Raw genomic sequence first — 22,512 nt, 5'->3', positions numbered from 1 at the left:
CCATGTGCACTGTATTTTCCAAATGTGTTATAGAAACCAGTGTCCAGATGCGTACTACATAAAAGTCACCTGCAGCAACTGTCAGACCAAGTTGCTGAAAGCAGGCTTCCAAATATTCTGAAAAAGTGACTGGTGTATGAAGGAGAACCCACGATCTCTCCTCCTTTTCCTTCTGCCCTATCCCTTGGTATTAAAACTTAATACTACTCCATCTTGCAAAGACCTCAGTTCCATGGGAAAGCACTAAGAATGCCTTCATATTAGTCATCTTGTCAAACACACAATGAATTCCGTCCAGATATAAGCTCACTTAAATGCTAAGCTCACTAGCCTGGAGCAGTCTGTCATATTGCTGGGTGCATGTATATCGACACAGAATTACAAGCATCCAGGGAAACTTAATGGCAAGCAGTGAAATGGCTTTGGAGTTTAGCTCTTTCTGTGATTAGCACCAACATAGCAGAAATTATCAGGACTCAAATTCTCAATTTAGGAAGCGTGATTCTATCTAAATGCTATTTAAATTCAGGTTTTGGTTCTGAATTGTCCTATCTAGAAGTGCCCGGTAAAACTAGTGGTTCAAATGCTTGAATAGGTTTCCTGATTAACTTTGACAAACTGGAAGAAAAAAGGTTTCACATAATTTACACACAAACCAGACATATTCAACCCAATGTTCTTCAGCAATTTGTCAGAGGAAAAAAAATTATTTTAAAATTTAAAATGCAAAATTGAATCGTACCATAGCTCGTATATTTGCTATGCATCATATCTCAGACGAAGTCTGCATGGTTCACAGGAGAAAAGATTTACAAGTTTTTTTTAAAGTATTTGTTCTGGTTCGGCTGCAGCCAGCAACAAAAGCGCCACGCGGCCGCCCCTCCCCCCGCCGCGGTGCGGAGGAGAATGGAAAGAAAGAGGCAGAAACTGGTGGGTCGGGATAAGGGCAGTTTAACAGAACAGCAAACTAAGGGAACAGGAACAACGACACAGATAAGGAGAAAATAAAACACAAACCACAAAACCCGGAGAGCCGCCCTCCACGACCACCACCGCCAACTCCCGAACCGTGAGTGAGTTCAGCCTGCGCCGCCCCCCCCCGCCGCGGAACCCAGCATGAAGGCACATGGTATGGAATACCCTGCTCTGTTTGGCCAGGTGGGGTCAGCCCGCCCGGCTGTGTCCCTTCCTGGATTCCCTTCCTGGATTCCGGTGAAAATTAACCCTGTCCTGGCCGAACCCAGGACAGTATTCACTTAGGTTCCATCTTCCATGTAATATTTTTTAAACATTTCAATCCTAGTAACTTCGAAGTTGGTAATTCTGAACATAGAATAATCAATGATCATTCCACAGGTAAATAAAAATAATATATTTGAGGCTGATTATACCACATTATTTAATAGTAAACCCCCAGAAATTAGTTGGATGACTTTTTGCTTTTCCAGGATCCTTACAGCAATAATTATTTCAAATTATTTACCTAGTTAATTACAAAACAGATTCTCTTATGTTAATACTTGACAATTATAATTAACTTTTTTAATAAAGAAAAATACTCAGAATTCCTTTATATTCATGACAAGTTTAATCCTGTAATTTCATAATTTCTTCCCAATATAGGTCTCATCATCAGACATAATTTTATAAAATACTAACACCTTTAATGAAATAAAATCTGGACTAAGTGCTTTACTGCATTACTCAAAATTTTACATATCGTACTGTGCCTCAATGTGTTACTATAATTGAGGTACCAATGAAAAACAACACTTTAGTTACATGTTAATGAGACCTGGTGACTTGGTACTTAATAAATGCTCTTTCCACATCAGAGGGTAGTCAATATAGTTTAGGAATCTAAGAATATCTGAAATTGAATTCCAGCATTATCAGAAATATATTTTGAAGGCTTGATTCAGTCAGTGCTTATAAAATAGAAATTACAGTACTTCACCACTTCTCAAAACTATTATTAGTAACAATTAACACATCTACAATCCATTGAAGAAACTTTGTATTATCCTAAAGTAATCGCACTTGAAATACCTGACCAAATCCTGGTCTCATCATTGATAAGTGATAGAATGATTATAAAAACAATTAAAAATGGAAGGTGAGATAGTCTGTCCTCCGAAAGATAATTCTTAGGAGGAAATCATGATGAAAATCTCTAAATCTTGAAACAACTGGCTTTTCTGTTCAAAGTTTTGCAATCAATAATATTAATGAGATTAAATTCGGAAAGAAAAGCAGGTAAACATCAGTTTTAAGGTATTCAAATGAAATTCTTGATATCATTCTTAAGATGAATAATGGAAAGCTACAATATATAAAAATAGCATGAGTACGTTTCCATTAAGCATAATGAAGCTGATATCATTGTAAGGAAACCTGATTTTGCTATTTTTTTGCCTTTTTATTCAATACATTGTGTACTAAACATTTATCACATCTCCTTTTCTGATCTGTGTTTTAAATTTGTAACTCATTTGAAATAGTGATAACATAAGGTACTTGCTGAGAGTCTAGTTTGCTTAAAAATAATAGCTAATATTATTTGGCCTTTTCAAATAATGTTTTCTAAATAGCAGAGAATACCTTATGGGCAAAATATAGCTTCTAAGTAATAAACAATATTTTTGTTACTTGTTTCATTAAATTGAGACAGATTTCAAAAAAATATACACAATGTATTTTAAGGTGCCTTCATGTCTCCTACAAAACACTGAATTATTTATTCAAAATGGAAATAACATTACATAAAATGACAGACTACAAGTAATACCTAGTTACAGTGTTCTGCATATTTTCAAATAACCAGGAATAAACAGAATCATTGGATTATACTGCTGTCTTCAAAATTTTACAAATTAAAGAATACGATTCTGAATTTGTTGTTTTGAGACTGTTATTGTTATAAGACCAGTTATTATCACAAGTATCTGAGAAAAATGAATTCTGAAGTTAACCAGCTGTTGTTATGCATATATCTCTCTCTGTATATATATTAGGCTCACAGATTCCAGAACAACGCTAATGGATGATAAAAATCTTATTTAATTCTCAGTGCTGTCTGATTTGTAATCATCTGTGGTTTAGGTGATATCCTACTCAAATTTTCTCTGTAGCAATTTTCTTCACTATACTAACTAATTTTTTGAGTTATCTACAATAGTCAATAAACACTTGAAGGTCAAGATCCTATAGTACATCTTTTGTCACCCAAAGCTTGCTTGGATTTTGTAGAAGATTATGTGTAAGTCGTCCATCCACTTATTTTCAATAAAGTTCTTGCTTACTTTTAATTTGAGAACTCACTTATGAAGGGAGAACAATAGCCCCTAAAAATGTACAAGTCTACACGTGAATGTATAGATTATATATTTTAAAATTTCTGATTTCAGTCTATCTTTTTCTTCTACTGTCTAGCTCATCTCTTTCTGACTTCAGAACAGTGAACATATAACCATGTATTTAAACTGTCACCTTCAGTAATTGTAGAAGCTCAGAAACATTAGTTGTTGTTGAGATTTACCTGATTCTAATCAGTACTCTTATCAAAAAACACATTAGTGTTATTTTGTAATGCATACAAATTGTAAACGCAAAAGACTTACACTTGAAGCACAGTTTTAGGATCACCCACTTCTCCTCCATCACCAATTGTCAGTGTGTCATAGCCAATCTCCAGATCAAATTCTTCAAAATTTATCTGAATAACCTAGGGAAAAAGAAAAGTAAATATATTTCAGAAATAAACATACCTGAGAGATCAATCTGTAAATAAGCTTTTCAGCAGTGTAAAAAGAAATAGATATTCCAACTAATAATTACACGTAACGTTAGCGTATTTTACAGTAAATTATTGTAATTAACCCAACAGGTTTGGTTTGTGAAATAAGAATTATAACAACTTCAAGGTATCATCACTCTGCTGACCTCCTCAAAGCACTGTCATTTCACTTATTTATGTAGTTGTTACATGGTTGATACAGTTCTGAATAATTGCATTACATTTTGATTAAGATATACTCAAAGGGCAACATAACTAATTTCAACACTATTGTCTTCAAATAACACCTGAATAATCATACTTCATATGTAAATGCAGCGAAGGTGAAGAACATCATTTACTCCTGACATCTGTAATCTGGCTCAAGTAAGATAAAGCTGGATCAAAGGTAAAAGTCATTGTCTAATTACATCAATCTGAGTAAAATGCAACTATCAGAAGCACGAGCATTTTTTATATCCTGTAATTTAAATCTCAATATGCATATTTAATGCTGGAGGATAAATATTTCAGCTATTTTACAAATCCAATGAATTGGAGGATAAATATTTCAGCTATTTTACAAATCCAATTATTTTTTTACTTATAGCAAAATTAAATCATGTTATTAGAAAAGAAAAATAAAGCATATGGTTTTCAGCCGTATATCAATCATCCTAACTCTATCATTATGGAAATAATATAATTTTCTCAAAATTTCATATAGATAAAAGCAACAGCATACTTATGTGTAGGAATTTATAATACTTATGTCTGTAATAGTGGTCTTAAATTATTGTTATAACTGAGAACTAAGAGTATTTGTGATTAAAGTTGTGGATGCCATTCTGATGGATTAATATCATGTCCTTCAAAGCTCATATTACTTTGTTACACTTGGGTTCTAATAGCTGTTTGAAGAAGGACTTGTTTTTACAAACAAGTTATACAGGCAAGTTGGAGAAATTTACATGTATTACAGGCATTGTAATTTGCTCCAAAGGGAGGAGAAACACTTTTCTTTAGAGGTGTAAATGGGAACAAAAATACACCAAGGAACAGCCAATTTGGCATATTGACATATTCAGACGTACATCTGTCTGTGTGTGCATGTATGTGTGCATTACACCCCAGGGAATTCAGTCAAGTTTGGAGTTAAGAGGGCCCAGATGGAAAGGACATGGAAAATTGTGTAGGCAAGTAGCTGATTTCCTCTAACTATCTGAGTAAAGCAGCAAAACCACATATAATTCTTCTTCATCTTCCTAGTGTGAAACAAATATTCTGGATAATTTGTGTTGTTCTAACCACAAAATTTGTAAATCTAGATGTAAGAATTTAAACTGAAATCCATAACTAGATTAAAGGCTGACATAATAAAACATTTCTGAGTTTCTGTGCAAATAATAGTAGTATTGCATTCAAGTTGAAAGTATGTTTCACTTGTTAACAGTAAAATATGGTTTGTGATAATAGCAATACTTAAGTGCTAGAAAATTTAGCATAGAAAATTTAAATTTGTGTTTGCAATAAGAAATCCAAGATTTATAGAAAAAATTGCATAACTAGTTCATCCACTCATATCTTCATCGTGTTTCTCATCAAACACAAAAAAATCTGATTGTATTGTAATATATTTCTTAAGTGCAATGGTACTCATTATTTAAAATTAATATAATTCCAGATAATTTGTATTAGTTGAGTTCCATAAAACTGACACAAAACAACTGTCTTTTTGTAGTTGAAGTAGATGTCTTTATAAGCGGCATCAGAAAGCTAAACCAGCTTTTTTTTAGCACATCAGCATCATCCCATGCTATATGTATTTAATTGCAGAGGAGAGGGTAGAAGTTAAGGAAAATATAAATTCATTTACAAGTGTTTCAGGATACAGTTTTTTTAATTAGAGCTGACCAGAAAGAAAATATATATCTTTACACCTATGATAAATGTTCAAATATTTTCTTAATTTCACTGGAGTAATGTAAGATCATTTTCATTATTTTTTAGCAACGCTGACAAGTGAAAAAGTAAGGGAATTCCATGAAAAATATCTGACTCATTAGGGAATACCATGGAACGTGAAAAAATAACTACATTTCATTTTTTGTTCAAATCATAGACTTCAGCTTGAATCTTTTAACTAGTCTCTGATGAATCCTCAAATTATTGATGATTCTGTTGTGATCTAGCAGGTTCTTGCCTGCTCTGATGTACTCCCTCATTCTTCTGCAAGCTTTCTTTTCTGAGATAAAAAAAAAAATTTATTCTTAATCAAAACAGATGTACATGCAAAAAAATATTATTATTTGTTTTTTCTGCATTAATAATTTTCAGAGAAGCATGTATTATTAAAAGATTTCTGGCCCACTCTTTGTAACTCCCCTAAAAGAGTGATAATGGGAAAAGCATGACTTTGAAAAGTGTAGTGCAATGTTTCATAACTCCAGATTATTAAAGGCTAACAAACAGCCCATTAGGTTTACCATATCACACCTGACCTGATGTGCATTTTACATGCATTGAAGTGACTGTACATGCAAAGTACATAAGGTACAATACAAAATGCACTTGAATTCTTTGCAAATATACCTGAATGGCAAGAAAATATGTACTTTAGTGATAAGACCTATGTCCAGAGTCCTCATTTTACAATGTCAGATTTAGTTTGATCAGACCCAAAGATGGCATGACTGGCAATGCTCATTATATTGACTGTTTCCTTTAGAATACTGAAAAGGTGTTTTGATGATATTAACACTTCAAATTGAGCGTGCTGGAACCCTTCAAAATAAAATGTGAGATTTAGGTAAGAAAAGTAAATAACTTAAAACTTTGTAATAAACTTGCAAAAAAATCTGCTTTACCAGTCATTTCCTGTTGGAGGAGGCCCAGAGGAGGACCACAGAAATGATCAGAGGGATGGAACACCACTGGTATGAGGAAAGCCTGAGGGAGTTGGGGTTGTTCAGCCTGGAGAAGAGCAGACTCTGGGGAGAACTTATTGTGGACTTTCAGTACTTAAAGGGGGCTTATATTAGACACGGGGACAAACTTTTACCAGAGGCTCTTAAAACAGAACAAGGCGTAATAGTTTTGAACTAAAAGTAGGTAGATTAAGACTAGATATAAGGAAGAAATGTTTTACAATGAGGGTAGTGAAACACCAGGACAAGTTGCCCACAGAGGTGATAGATGCCCCGTCAGAATCACAGAATCACAGGATGGTAGGGGTTGGAAGGGACCTCTGGGAATCACGTAGGTCAACCCCCCTGCCAAAGCAGGGTCACCTAGAACAGATTGCACAGGACCTTGTCCATGCAGGTTTTGAGTATCTCCAGAGAAGGAGAATCTACAGCCTCCCTGGGCAGCCTGTTCCAGTGCTCCATCACCCTCAGAGTGAAGAAGTTCTTCCTTATGTTCAGATGGAACTTCCTATGCTTCAGTTTGTACCAATCGCCCCTTGTCCTGTCGCTGGGCACCACTGAAAAGAGTCTGGCCCTATCCTCCTGACATCCACCCTTAAGACGTTTGCAGGCATTTATAAAATCCCCTCTCAGTCTTCTCTTCTTCAGGTTAAACAAGGCCAGCTCCTTCAGTCTTTCCTTGTAAGAGATATGCTTCAGTCCCCTCATCACCTTTTTAGCCCTCCACTGGACTCTCTTCAGTAGTTCCTCAACTTTCTTTAAGTAGGGAGCCCAGCACTGGACACAGTACTCCAGATGGGGCCTCACCAGGGCACAGTAGAGGGGGAGGTGAACCTCCCTCGACCTGCTGGCCACATTCCTCTTAAAGCACACGGGGAACCCCTTGGCCTTCTTGGCAACCAGGGCACACTGCTGGCTCATGGTCAACCTGTCATCGACCAGCACTCCCAGGTCCCTCTCCACAGAGCTGCTCTCCAGAAGGTCCACTCCAAGCCTGTACTGGTGCATGGGGTTGTTCCTCCCCAGGTGCAGGACCCTGCACTTGCCCTTGTTGAATTTCATCAGGTTCCTCTCTGCCCAACTTTCCAGCCTGTCCAGATCTCGCTGAATGGCAGCACAGCCTGCTGGTGTATCCACCACTCCTCCCAGTTTGGTGTCATTGGCACACTGCTGAGGGTACATTCTAACTCTTCATCCAGGTCATTGATGAAGAAGTTGAAGAAGACTGGGCCCAGTACTGACCCCTGGAGGACACCACTAGTTACAGGCCTCCAACTAGACTTTGCGCCGCTGGTGAAAACCCTCTGAGCTCTGCCATTCAGCCAGTTCTCAATCCACCTCACTGACCACTCATCCAGCCCACACTTCCTGAGCTTCCCTAGGTGGATGTTATGGAAGATTGTGTCAAAAGCCTTGCTGAAGTCAAGGTAGAAAACATCCATGGCTCTCCTTTCATCTACCCTGCCAGTCTGCTGTAGGTGACCCTGCTTCAGCAGGAGGGTTGGACTAGATGACCCACAGTGGTCCCTTCCAACCCCTATTATTCTGTGATTCTGTGATTCTGTGATTCATGCCATTGTAGAAAGCTATCAGATTGGTCAAGCGTGATTTCCCCTTGGTGAATCCATTTTGAATACTGATAGCCTTCTTTTCCTCCACTTGCTTGTTGATGACCTCTAGAATGAGTTGTTCCATCACCTTTCCCGGGATGGATGTAAGGCTGACCGGCCTGTAGTTTTCTGGGTCCTCCTTCTTGCCCTTTTTGAAGATTGGAGTGACACTGGCTTTTCTCCCGTCCTCGGGCACCTCTCCTGTTCTCCAAGACCTTTCAAAGATGATGGAGAGTGGCTCAGCAATGACATCCGCCAGCTCCCTCAGCATTCATGGGTGCATTCCATTGGGGCCCCTGGATTTGTGGGCCCCCAGATTGCTTAAGTGAGCTCTCACGCAGTCCTCCTCGACCAAGGGAAAGTCATCCTTTCTCTAGGCTTCCTTTCATACCTCCAGGACTTGGGATTCCTGAGGGCCTGCCTTGGCACTGAAGACTGAAGTAAAGAAGGCATTCAGTAGCTCTGCCTTCTCTTCATCCTCCGTCACCAGGACACCCATCTCGTTCAGCAGCGGCCCCACATTATCCCTAGTCTTCCATTTGCTGCTGATGTGTTTGAAGAAGCCCTTCTTGTTGTCCTTGACATCCCTTGCCTGATTCAATTCCAGGTGGATCTTAGCCTTCCTTGTTGCATCCCTGCACGCTTTTACAACATTCCTGTACTCCTCCCAAGTGGCCTGCCCCTCTTTCCACATTCCATACACCTTTCTCTTCCATCTGAGCTCTGCTAGAAGCTCCTTGCTCATCCACGCATATCTCCCGCCTTTTTTGCTAAATTTCTTGCTCAGTGGGATGCACCAGTCCTGGAAGAAAGGTGAGGAGGATATGATGCTTAAACAGTGACGAGCTCTCTTGGACTTCCCCTACCTTCTAGAGCCCTGACCCATGGCATTCCTCCCAGTAGCTCCCTGAAGAGACCAAAGTCAGCTCTCCTGAACTTCAAGATTGTGATCCTACTTATCGCCTTGCTTCCTCCATGCAGGATCCTGAACTCCACCATTTCACGGGCACTGCTGCCAAGGCTGCTTCCAACCTTCACATTCTCAACCAGCCGTTCGTTGTTCATTAATACAAGGTCCAGCAGATCACCTCTCCTTTTGGCTCCTCCACCGTTTGCATCAGAAAGTTATCATCGATGCTCTGCAGAAACCTCCTGGACTGCATGTGCCTGGCTGTATGGTCTTCCCAGCTGATGTCAGGGTGGTTGAAGTCCCCCATGAGAACCAGGGCCTGTGACTGTGAGGCTACTTTCAGCTGCCTGTAGAAGGCCTCATCAACTTCCTCCTCCTGGTCAGGTGGCCTGTAGCACACAGCCACCGTAATGTCCCCCTTATGAGGCTGTCCCTTAATTCTAACCCACAAGCTCTCAACTTGTTCTTCATCTGCCCCAAGGCAGAGCTCAATATGTTCCGATTGCTCGCTCACACACAGAGTAATTCCTCCACCTCTCCTTGTTGGCCTGTCTTTCCTAAAGAGTGTGTAGCCATCTATGACAACATTCCAGTCATGAGAGCTGTCCCACCACGTTTCTGTTACGGCGACCAAGTCATAGCTGTCCTGCTGAACAATGGCTTCCAGCTTCTCCTGTTTAATGCCCGTGCTACATGCGTTGGTACAGACACACTTGAGCTGGGCTGTCGATTTCACCCCCGACACTAGCATGCCACACCTGGGCTCATCCCTAGTGAGCTGGGTGATGCCCCCTTCCCCCTTCAAACCTAATTTAAAGCCCCTTTGAGACAGCTGGACTCCCATCTGTAGCCAGCAGACCCGATACCGTGTAAACCTCCACATGATCAAAGAAACCGAAATTTCATCGATGGCACCAGTTTCTGAGCCACCTGTTAATCAGATGAGCTTTCCTGTCCTCTTCAGTGTTCTTCCCTGCCACTGATGGGATTGAAGAAAACACCACCTGTGCATCTGATCCTTCAGCCTGTCGCCCCAGTACCCTGACTTCATTTTTGATGGCCTTGGGACTTCTCTCTGCCATCTTGTCACCGCCAACCTGCATTACCAACGGTGGGTAACAGAGGGCCACACCAGACATGCCAGGTCAGGCTGGATGAGGCTCTGAGCAATCTGATCTACTGGTAGATGTCCCTGCTCATTGCAGGGGGGTTGGACTATATGACCATTAAAGGTTCCTTCCAACTCAAACAATTCTATGATTCTATGATTGTATGATTCGAATAAAACCTCAAGGAATTTCTACATCTTAGTCTGCTGTTGTTTGTAACAATAAACACTCCAGGAAAAAATGTGTTGATCTATTACTATATTCTACGTATTTTTAAACCAGATTAGCATTACTGAATTGTGCTACTCATCTGGTTAGTAGATGCAGAGTAAGCAGAAGCACAGAGATAGGTATTCTTGATCTGTAAATTCAAGTAAAGATTTTTTTCCAGTATCCCAGAGCAAAATATAAGTGTCATTGATATAAAAGAAATATAGCCCATTGTTTCTATTTATCCATACAAACAATGATCATGGTTAAAATATATTTATGTATTTGTTGCTTTTATTCTCTGCCCCACAATCTCATTTAAATGTGAAAAAATAAAGTGCGGAGGGACAGCAAAATATTTTCATATGGCCAGGTATACATTCAAGGAACTATACCATGAAAAAAAAAAAATTTCATCAATGTTTTATCTAAACTAAAAGATGCTAGATAGGAGGATGATACTCTCAAAAGTGGGTTCTGGAAGGTAGGCACAAGAGGGAAATTTAAAAGATGAACAGTTCCACCTGAGACATTTTACTACAATCGTCATGATCTATCATTTCACACAATAGAAGTCAACTAATGATTTCAGATTGTATCTGTATGGCGCTCAGAACTGAGAAGAATATCTTTATTTAAAATTAAGCAATATAATAGTTACTGTTCTCTCCTTTTTCTGAGTCAGCTATGCAGTAGGCCCTGAAATTTTGTACTTTTATAGTAAGCTTTTGTGATGTATCCAGCAGGTAGCAGTAGTAAACTATACTGATACAGACTAACCATATTTATAATTTTGTTTCAGAGGATATTATTAAACATATATGATGATCCACAGAGGTCCCTTCAAGCCCCTACGATTCTGTGTCCCTAGACACTACTGTCAGCAAAAAGCAATCTTTTCTTTCCTCTTCCTCCATATACACACATATATAGAAACAACAAATATATTTAAAGTATAATATGTTGACCTGTGCATTCCTTATTCACTAAAATATATACAACAGTAGATAACAGGAAAGCAGTAGTCCTTCCACATCCTGGTCTGCTTTTGCTATCTATAAACCCAGGAGCAATAAACAACTTGTAATTGCTGCATTAAACTAAATTTATAAATCCAGAACCAAATAAACAAAAAAAGACAGTAATACTAATTATTATTGTCCAAGCTACATAGAAAAAAAGTTCTATTTGAAAAATAATTTTCTGAAAATTATGATGGTGTATTTTTGCAAGCACTTTTCTAAAGGAAGAAATGGGAGCAGAGATCTAATTTCTAACAAATTTTGGTAGACATACTTCCTTTCTGTGCCTTGGAAGATATCCTTTGGAAATCACTGCTTGGGCAAAACCGAGTGTTTTACCCAGCTCAGAAGTAACACAGCAGAATACTATTGAGAAGTTGATGGTTAACTTGAAAACTTCCTACAACTCTTCAGAGGCAGAATACGCTTAGAAGGATACGTTCCAGACAGCAATGTTTCCAGCTAATTGTTCAGTATGACTGTGAGTCTAGTTCCTGACGGAACTAGCTCCCCAAAGATTTTTTGGATAGTAACGTTCCAGGTGAAGTACTCATCTTTCTAAAATTTCAAAGCATACAAAGCCAAACGGTGTGGAACAGAAGCAAGTATATGTGCTTCAGACCTGCTTTTGAAGGGGAAGTGTAAAGATTTAAAGTTGTATGTATTACTGTACGTGCATCTGTTATCCTAAATCTTCCAATGCAAATGTAACTCTAAAAATATTTTTGGAAGTATAGTAATGTTTTCACTCCATAAAATTTGACATTTTACCAGTAAGATAGCGATGAAGAAATTTCTAAAGATGTTATGAATCTTTTCTCCCTCAGAAGACTGCCTAAAATTTAAGCTAAGATATAGCTTAAATGTGCTGTATCTTTGATGAGATTAACAGCAAGAAACAAATTTAATTAAAAGATCCTGCCAAGAAAACAATATTATTACATACTATTTTGCTGCACATTACATATAATTCAATGGTTCAAAATATCCAAGAACTGCTAGCAGCAGTGTAGAATAGTAATAGTGTAATTGGCTTCTTAGGAGTCACCTATTACATGAACAAAACACAATGCAAAAGGAAACTGCCTAAATATTAAGCATTTTTGTTCTTTCACATTTAATCCTTGAGTATCACAAGGGAAGAGAAAAGGGGGAGAGGGGGAAGAAAAGGATAAAGAATACTTGGAGCTTTCTAGAACATTCTAGAGAAAAGCAGGTGACACACAAAGCTGTAAGACAATTCCAGGAGACAAATGCTCATTAGATGAACTGTTGAGTTCATTTGTTGGCAATAGGATTCATTATACTTAACTGTAGACATCTACAGTACAAACATATATTTGATGTAGGCTTCTTCATAACTAATGAAAAAATATGCCTAGAGTGTAAAATATTTCATCAAAAGGTAGGTAACACAGACTAGATCAAACACAGATTAGAAGTACCTATTTCTCTGCCTTGACTATAAGTGAGATTAGGCTTATATATATGAATGTCTACACTATGGACATCTAAAATGGAATTTACTCACATAAATATATTTATTCACCTTATCCTGGAGGTCATCAACAAGCAAGTAGAGGAAAAGAAGGTTATCAGGAGTAGTCAGCATAGATTCACCAAGGGGAAATCATGCTTGACCAATATAATAGCTTTCTATGATGGCATGACTGCATGGGTAGATGAAGGGAGAGCCGTGGATGTTGTCTACCTCGACTTCAGCAAGGCTTTCGACACTGTCTCTCATAACATCCTCCTAGGGAAGCTCAGGAAGTGTGGGCTGGGTGAGTGGTCAGTGAGGTGGATTGAGAACTGGCTGAATGGCAGAACTCAGAGTGTTTTCACCAGCGGCACAATGTCTAGTTGGAGGCCTGTAACTCGTGGTGTCCCCCAGAGGTCAGTACTTGGTCCAGTCGTGTTCCACTTCATCAATGACCTGGATGAAGGGTTAGAATGTATCCTCAGCAAGTGTGACAATGACAAAAAACTGGGAGGAGTGGTGGATACACTAGCAGGCTGTGCTGCCATTCAGCGAGATCTGGACAGGCTGGAAAGTTGGGCAGAGAGGAACCTGATGAAATTCAACAAGGGCAAGTGCAGGGTCCTTCACCTGGGGAGGAACAACCCTATGCACCAGTACAGGCTTGGGGCGGAGCTGCTGGAGAGCAGCTCTGCAGAGAAAGACCTGGGAGTGCTGGTGGATGACAGGTTGACCATGAGCCAGCAGTGTGCCCTGGTTTCCAAGTAAGCTAATGGGATCCTGGGATTCATCAAGAAGAGTGTGGCCAGCAGGTCGAGGGACGTTCTCCTCCCCTTCTACTCTGCCCTGGTGAGGCCCCATCTGGAGTACTGTGTCCAGTGCTGGGATCCCCACTTCAAGAAAGATGAGGAGCTGCTGGAGAGAGTCCAGCAGAGGGCTACAAGGATGATGAGGGGATTGGAACATCTCTCCTGCGAGGAGACACTGAGGGAGCTGGGCTTGTTCAGCCTGAAGAAGAGAAGGCTGAGAGGGGACCTAATAAATGCTTATAAATATCTCAAGGGCGGGTGTCAGGAGGATGGGGCCAGACTCTTTTCAGTGGTGCCTAGCGACAGGACAAGGGGCAATGGGCACAAACGGAAGCATAGGAAGTTCTGTCTGAACATGAGGAAGAACTTCTTCACTTTGAGGGAGATGGAGCCCTGGAACAAGCTGCCCAGGGATGTTGTGGAGTCTCCTTCACTGGAGATATTCAAAACCTGCCTGAACAAGGTCCTTTGCAGTCTGCTGTAGGTGACCCTGCTTCAGCGGGGGGGTTGAACTAGACGACCCACAGAGGCCCCTTCCAACCCCAAACATTCTGTGATTCTGTGATATTTAAGTACTACCATCTGAGATGCTGTAAAGCAGCCAAAAGATCCGTACAAACCTGGCAGATACAGGATCTTCAGAACTGTGCTCTTTTAGGAAGGTAGCTGAAGACCAGATGGAGTTATCCCGGAGTATTATATGTCAATGTTTACCGGTACAGACAGCACATGAATTCTTCTTTGCAGGCTCATTGGGAAACACATCATGTAATTTATTTCCTGCAGTTCTCTAAAGGGGGTTTTTCTTTTGTTCGGGTTTGTTTTTTTGAACTCTGATACTAATGCTAAATGTCAATTGTACATAAAGGATAACCCTGAAGCCAGTTATTTATAAAGGTCATGTAGAATTATTTACTTTGGATCCACACTAATTGAAAACAAATGTATAATGCTTTCTTATCCTGAGAACAAATACTAATGGAAAGTCTTAAAATGGAAGGACAGCACATTAAAATAACAGCATTGAGAATTATATTTCTATTTTTCATGTTGTTCTCTGTTTGCACAGAACTAACACTTGTATTGTCTTGGCCTGAATTCACAAGAAGAGTTTCTGAGATTGATTAATCTGAGGAATACAGTCTCAACATTTAATCAACCTACACAGCCCCAATAAAAAGAAGTAAAAAGGAAATTATTTTGTAAATAAGGTCTTCTCCAAAGAAAGAAAAATAAATAGTAATTACACAATTTAATTCAACTATCAATATAGTATCCACAAAGGGAAATAAAGAAGTGCAAATAAATCATTAAGGAAACACATTGGCTTTTACTTAAGTCATTGTGTTTATCGTGTTCCCAACAACATAAATTATTATATAACTTCTATGTTGTGAAATAGAATATTGTGTTGTGGGTTTGAGATTCTCTTCACCTCTAAACAATTATGTCAGATTGGATTTTGCCATATTTTCTCACATTAAATATCTTAGCCTTTGCAAATACTGTCTCATTATACCTCTAAAAATCACAAGTGGTTGTACATAAAATGAAGTTAATTTCACATATTTTTATTCAGCTACTGGAAAAGAAGGTAAAATTTTTGATCTAGACACTGTGTGGGAATGGTATGTGTACATAGAAGACAACAAGAGAGGTAAAGATTGGACTTAAAAATTTTGGCCACCCCTCCAGTGCCAGAATGTCTATTATTGAACTACAAAGAAATCTATTTCTGCAAACATTATCTTGCAAAATAAAAACAGTATGAATGGTCCAAACATACTAGCAACAGCAAGAAATCCTCCTCACTGAAGCATATCCACAAGATATTTACTTTCATCAGTTTTTACTGTTAAGTCTAGAAAAAAAATCACCTATAGACTACTGATAAAGTCATGCCCTCCCTTTGCTCATCAATCAAAAGGAATTCTCTGGTTGCATTTTTCACTGGTAGAAGTGAAACTAGTCAAGCAGAAGAACTTACATCCTGTTTATATCTGTATGTCCTCATATGCTCTCAGGATGGTTAACTGCTTTTGTGCTGAGTATGTCTGACTTCTTCCTGATAAGTAAATGATGTGCATTCATATTTGATGGTATAAGCTATGAAATGTTGCTGTCTGATTGATGCAATTTACCTCCATAATTTTCCACAGAATCACAGGTCTCTCCATCAAAATAATTGTGTTATTATATATTTGATTATACAAGAACAATTTCAGTACAAAAATATATTGAATCTATCATTTATTGTAAGACTGAGGTACAAGCTTATTTAAATTATTTACCTTGAGGTATAACTTTATTTAACATTAGCACTGCCATGGTGCAACTAATCCTGGAAACTGTTTCCAGGAACATTGAGAATTGTCAGGTGTAGTCAGCATGGCTTCACCAAGGGGAAATCATGCTTGACTAAATTTGATAAGCTTCTATGACAAAATGACTAGCCTGGTAGATGCGAGGAGAGCAGTGAATACTGTCTACCTGGCCTTTGACATTGTCACCCATAAGATACTTACAGACAAGCTCTTGATGTACAGGCTGGGTGAACAGACAGTGAGGTGGCTTGAAAACGGAATGAAAGTCTGGATCCAGAGCATGGTGATCAGCAGCACAAAGTCTAGGTGGAGACCAGAACCGGTGGTGTATCCCAGGGATCAATACTGGGACCAGTCCTGTTTAACATCTTCTTTGGTGATCTGAATGATGGGGCAGAGTGTACCCTCTGCAAGTGTGCCACAGCACCAAACTGGGAACAGTGGCAGAGGGTCAAGCTGCCATCCAGAGGGATCTCAACAGGATGGAGAAATGGAACAACAGGGACCTCATGAAGTTCAACAAAGAAAAGTGCGAAGTCCAGCCCCTGGGGAGGAACAACTCCACACATCAGTATATGCTGGGGGCCACCCAGCTGAAAAGCAGCTTTGCAGAAATGTAGCTGGGGGTCCTGGTAGACACCAGATTGAGCATGAGACAACAATGTGCCCTTGCTACAAAGAAGGTGAATGGTATCCTCAGTTGCATTAGAAAAAGTATTGCCATCAGATCCTTCTGCTCTGCTCAGCAGTGGTGAGACAGGTCTAGATATGGTGTCCAGCACTCACCAGTACTAGAGAGACTTGCACATACTGGAAAGAGTCTAACAAACAGCCGCAGGAAGGATTAAGGGACTCAAGCAACTCTTCTGTGAGGAAAGACTAAGAGAGATGGGACTGTTCAACAGAAGGCACACAGGCGGTTTTATCAGTGTATATAAATACCTGAAGGGAGGGTTCAAAGCAGATGGAGACAGGCTCTTTTCACTGATGGGACAGGATCAGAGGCAACGGGCACAAACCAAAACACAAGAGTCTCTGTATGAACATTAGGAAAGAGCTTTTAACTGTGAGGGTGACCAAGCACTAGCACAGGTTGCCCAGGGAGGTTGTGGAGTCTCCCTCCTTGGAGATATTTAAAAGCCATCTGGGCATGGTCATGGGTAACCATCTCTAAGTGGCCCTGCTTGAGCAGGGAGGTTGGACAAGAGGTCCCTTCCAACCTCAACCATTCCGTGATTCTGTGAAAATTGAATCAACTGAAAATCAGGCATCTCCTCAAAAACGATCAATTACTATCTTCACTGCTAGTGAAAAGAGAAATTAATCTTACCTATTTTGGACATTCCTCTTAGGATAAATATAATTGGTTTATATATAATATATATACTTATGTTTTATTATTCATCAGTACATTAGTATTTGTACCTTGACTGAAATTAATATCTCTTCATTAACCGGAGAGAGAGATTAAAAAAAAAACCTACCAACTACGTCAATTAACATTCTGCTGACTAAGGTTAGATGACACTGATCTACAAAAGGTTTCTCTCTCCCATAAAATTGTCCTTCCATATCTTCTTTACTGCTCTTGTGAAAAAGACAGTGTGGGTTGATGGCCTTGCTGGACTTGTCAATGCCAGAGGAGGACTTGCCGGACTCACGTGTCAAACACTGAAGAGTTAACACAAGGGAGTGGTTCAACTTGAACAACTTATCAGACAGAAGTGTAGTCGATGGCCTTGTTGGACTTGTTAATGCAAGACGAAAGACATGCTTGTACTTGGGCATCAAGAGCAGAATAGATGACAAAGGGAGCAATTAACTTGCAAATAACATCCCCCCTTATCAGACAGAAGTAAGGGGGGATAGCCCACCACTGTAAATCAAGTGATCTGTGGGGCCCAGCAGAGGCCACGCAGCCAGAAGTTGCTTCAGATAAAGAACAGATAGCCCTCCTGAGCACATACCAAGATGCCCGCTCCGGAGGCATGTTGAACTGCTGAGTCCTGCTTGTGAGGACATAACATTCCATGCCAAGAGGCAATCATCACATAATAATTGACTTTGTCCCACCTTGCCAAAAGATTTTCAAATGTAGAAAAACTGGCACTTGAAAACTCTCTTTGGGAGGAGGAGCCAAGCAAGAGCTTTACCTGACAGACGGGTCAACGGTCCTGAACCTCTCTTCCTCCCCCAAGAAGGGACGCCTTTTTGGTAAGAGTCATGCCTCTGACTTTTGTCAGACTTATCCCCGGGAACACTTTGTTAAGTAAAGAGCAAAAATATTACCTTGAGCTCAGCTTTTGTAGACAGTGCATTTATCAATGGCAATCCCAAATCTGTGATATCTGTTGCTTGAATAAATTACTTTGTGAAACTGTTTCAGTGAAAGTCCTTGGAAGGGCTCTGACAGGAAAGTTGAGTGTGATGAGTGGCTACAAACTTAACCCTTTAAACATAAACCGTTGACCATGTCTGGGACTAGGAGTGGATCCAGCTGCACCTAGACTCTCCTCTGAGAGAGAGTTTAGAACACAAGTGGGTCTGCTCTGAACCTTGTGACTCAAAGGGAGGGTTTTCCTTTTGCCGCTTATCAGACTCCTTTACCCCTTCTGATGTCACAAGAAGTAACAGCCCGGAAGTGACACTCAGATCAACTGTGTGACATCTGGGGTGAAGCAAAGGCTTCACATCCAGATGCTGCTTCAGTTAAAGAACAAAAGGCCTCCCAAAAGGACGTACTAAGCTCTTCACTCCGAGGGCGAGGGCGTATGGAACCACTGAGTCCCTCTTCTGACAACACAATGGTGCTATGCTAAGAGTCAATCGACATCTAATTGACTTAGTCCCACCTCACCAATATCTGCGCCAAAAGATTTTCAAAGGTTTAAAAATTGGCACTTGAAAACCCTCTTTTGGAGGAGTCATACAAAAACCTTACCTGACAGACAGGTCAATGAGCCTGGGCCTCTCATCCCCCCCCATGAAGGGACACCTTTTTGGTAAGAGTTACACCTCTGACTTTGTTGGACATATCCATGGGAAAATATTATAAACTAAAGTGCTGAACTATTAACTTGAGCTAACTTTTTGTAGATTGTGCATTTATCTATGGCAGTCCCGAATATGTGATACCTGTCGCTTGAATAAATTGCCTATTGTTTCAACTTTGGAAAACTGTCTCAGTGAAAGTCCCTGGGAGGGCTCTGACAGGTAAACCTTGACTCTGATAAGTGGCTACATACTTAACCCCTTAGACATAAACCGTTGACCAAGTCTGGGACTAGGAGTGGATTCAGCCACACTTAGGCTCCTCTCTCTGAGAAGGAGTTTAGAAAGCAAGGGGGTCTGCTCTGAACCTTGTGACTCAAAGGGAGGGCTTTCATCCCTTGCTGCTTATCAGACTTTTTGAAATCCTTTGATGCTACAGATGGGGATGACTCTATTGAGAATAAAGTGATAATTATTTCCTATTACACTTTTCTGAACACAATACCCTGCCTGGAAAGCATTTGATATTGTAGCATGAGAATAAATGAAAGGAATGGTAGATTTTAGACAAAGGTGAGAGAAGATGCCATTGATTACAACTTATAGGCTATAGAAAACATGGCTTTGTGTTTAAAAAGAAATACATAACCATATTAGGAAGCTGGACACAGCTAAGCTAAGATCTCATTTGTTTTCTTAGACTGTCCAAATTCAGAATGGCAACAAGGCCAGCTGTAAACAAAAAAGATAAAATAGTTTTGAAATATCTCTAAACATTAATAGTCAACAAAAAATGATGGACCAGAGATCAAAATGCTAATAAATTAAAGTTTACAAAAGCCAGTAAAGCTGATTTTGTTTGTGGGGGTTTTTTTTGATAATTTTTGTGGCCCTCCTCTGAATCCATTCGAATAGGTCCATTGACATCTGTGGGGTTGCTCACAAACCATGGAAATGACTGATGAGTTTCAAGACTAGTTCCAGGCCACAGTATAAACAGATATCTGAACTTTGAAGCCGTGAGCCATAAAATCATGGGTAGACACCACTTAACTTCTAAGGCATTTAAACTCACAACATAGGTCTGATTTTGACCTGTATATTCACCAGATGTACCAAGGCTATGAGGCAGTATGTGAGAACATTTGAAATTCTTTTTCTTAGTAACACCATTTTCACAGTGGCAATGCGCATTGCCTGTCCATTCAGCTGATCAGACAACTGTCAATATTCCAAACTCTCAGATCGGGTTCCTCCTGTCTAATCTAGTCTTTTCAACATGTTTCATATATCTTAGGAGAGCATTCTCCTGTGTTACTTTGAGAAAATTATGGATGACTCTCACTGCCAGATAAGCATAAGTTGGAACAGCAATAAGAGCCACAAATGTTCTAGTCTTTTTGTTTCTCCTAATAGAGGGATACGTACTGATTACTAATAATAAGTTTTTTTACAAGAAGATTTGTTGTATTTGGAATTCGTATCCTCACTGATTTTTAGTGGTATTTGAGCACTTAATGCTATGCCTCTTTGATAACATCAATCTTAAGGTTGAAAGGCTTTATAGCAATTTACTTAAGCATCTGGTGTTATAAAGGAGGTGAAATGTATTTCATTAATTATATCATCCCAGTAAATAACAAATAAAATGAGCTGATACTAAAAGATCACACAGAGTGTGTGATAGAGTGTGCATAGCAGAGTAAGACTCAAATCTAAGAATATTTCTAAAGAAAACAAAAGTAATTTTGAAACATTGTATTTAAACTAACTTTAAATACCTAATATATCATGAGTTTCATTATCTACTTTTTCAAAAGCTATTTTTGTAGTAAAACGCATCAGCCCATTTTACTACTTTCCAAGAAGATGTGTTAGAAAAACCCTGGAACTTTTTGTGCCCTTTTGCTCTAAATATATTTATTTTTTTTACTTCCACAGATAGAGAGACAAAAATGATCCAAATAACCTAAAAAAATATGGCTTAGCCAGACTATTATAAAAACTTCCACAGACAGGGAGACAAAAACGATCCAAATAGCCTAAAAAAATATGGCTTAGCCAGACTATTATAAACAACTATCAAGAGGTATAAGCAGGAAAAAATCAACCAATCTATAAAAGAACAATGAAAAAATCATTACTGTCCTTCCCTCCTAAAACCAAGTTCACTGTCAGAATTGAAAAAAAAAAATCAGTGTTCTTAAACAGCAAGATGATTGCAATCATGGGAAGCGGCTGAGGACTTCTAATTAACTTGCCCCTGTTTCTGTTCTTCCATTCAGTAGCTAGCCAAAAGTGATATCCTTGCATGCAGCATAGAAGTCTACGCTTTTTCATCCCACTGAGGGTCAGCAGTCTGTTCCAAAAGAAAACAGAGAGGTCAGTAACTGGTGTCAATCTAACCAGATGAGTAGCCACACATCTCAAAGAGGACAGAAACACAGAGTTATATTAGTGACTTAAGTCTCAGTGGATGTCCCTGCAAACATCACCTTCAGTTTGTATTGTGAATGTGTATTGGGTTTACATGACAATATTTTGGTAGCAGGGAGGGACTGCAGGGTTGACTTCTGTGAGAACTGATGAGGAGCTGCCCCCATGTAAGACAGAGCCAGTTCCAGGTTGCTGCAAGATGGACCCGTCACTGGCCAAAGCTGAGCAAATCAATGATGTTGGTATCGCCTTTATGATAACATATTTAAGAAAGGGTAAAAAATGGCATGCAACAGCAGCTGAGGGAGAGAAGTGACAATATGCAAGAAAAACAACCCTGCAGACACTAGTCAGTGGAGAAGGAGGGGGGAGGAAGCACTCCAGGTGCCAGAGTGGAGATTCCCCTGCAGCCTGTGAGGAACACCATGGTAAGGCAAGTTGTATCCCTGCAGCCCATGGAGGTCCACAGTGGGGTGGATATCCACCTGCAGCATATTGAAGATCCCACGCCAGAGCAGGTGGATGTGCCCTGAAGGAAACAGCGGCCACATGGGGACTCCACACTGGAGCAGGCTCCTGACAGGGCCTGTGAATCTATGGGGACCCAGACTGGAGCAGTCCACTCCTGAAGGACTGGACCTCACAGCAAGAACCCATACTGGAGCAGTTCATGAAGAATTGCAGCCTGTGGGAGGGACTGAACGCTGGAGCAGGGGAAGAACATGAGGAGGAAGGAGTGGCAGAGATAAAGTGTTATGAATTGACCACAAAACCCATTTCCCATCCTCTATGCACTGTTTGGAGAGAGGAGATAGAAAAATCAGGAACAAATTTGAGCTTGGGAAGAAGGGAGGAGTGGAGAGAGGGTATTGTTTTAAATTTGTTCTTATTTCTCACTATCTTACTATA

General features: G+C 39.7%; 1 protein-coding gene across 4 annotated transcripts in view; it reads right to left on the bottom strand.

Annotated features, from left to right (window-relative positions):
- Window positions 1–22,512, bottom strand: part of CSMD3 (CUB and Sushi multiple domains 3) — a 767,725-nt gene that overhangs the window by 387,492 nt on the left and 357,721 nt on the right. For all 4 annotated transcript variants that reach the window (XM_075415663.1, XM_075415665.1, XM_075415666.1 and 1 more), the window contains one exon: window positions 3,621–3,724. In XM_075415663.1, coding sequence (XP_075271778.1) covers window positions 3,621–3,724 — 104 coding nt within the window. The remainder of the gene's footprint in view (window positions 1–3,620; window positions 3,725–22,512) is intronic.

This window comes from Opisthocomus hoazin, chromosome 3, assembly GCF_030867145.1.
Source record: "Opisthocomus hoazin isolate bOpiHoa1 chromosome 3, bOpiHoa1.hap1, whole genome shotgun sequence".
Taxonomy (NCBI): Eukaryota; Metazoa; Chordata; class Aves; order Opisthocomiformes; family Opisthocomidae; genus Opisthocomus; species Opisthocomus hoazin.
Note: the sequence above shows the minus strand (reverse complement) of the source record. Positions and strands in the feature narration are given on the sequence as shown.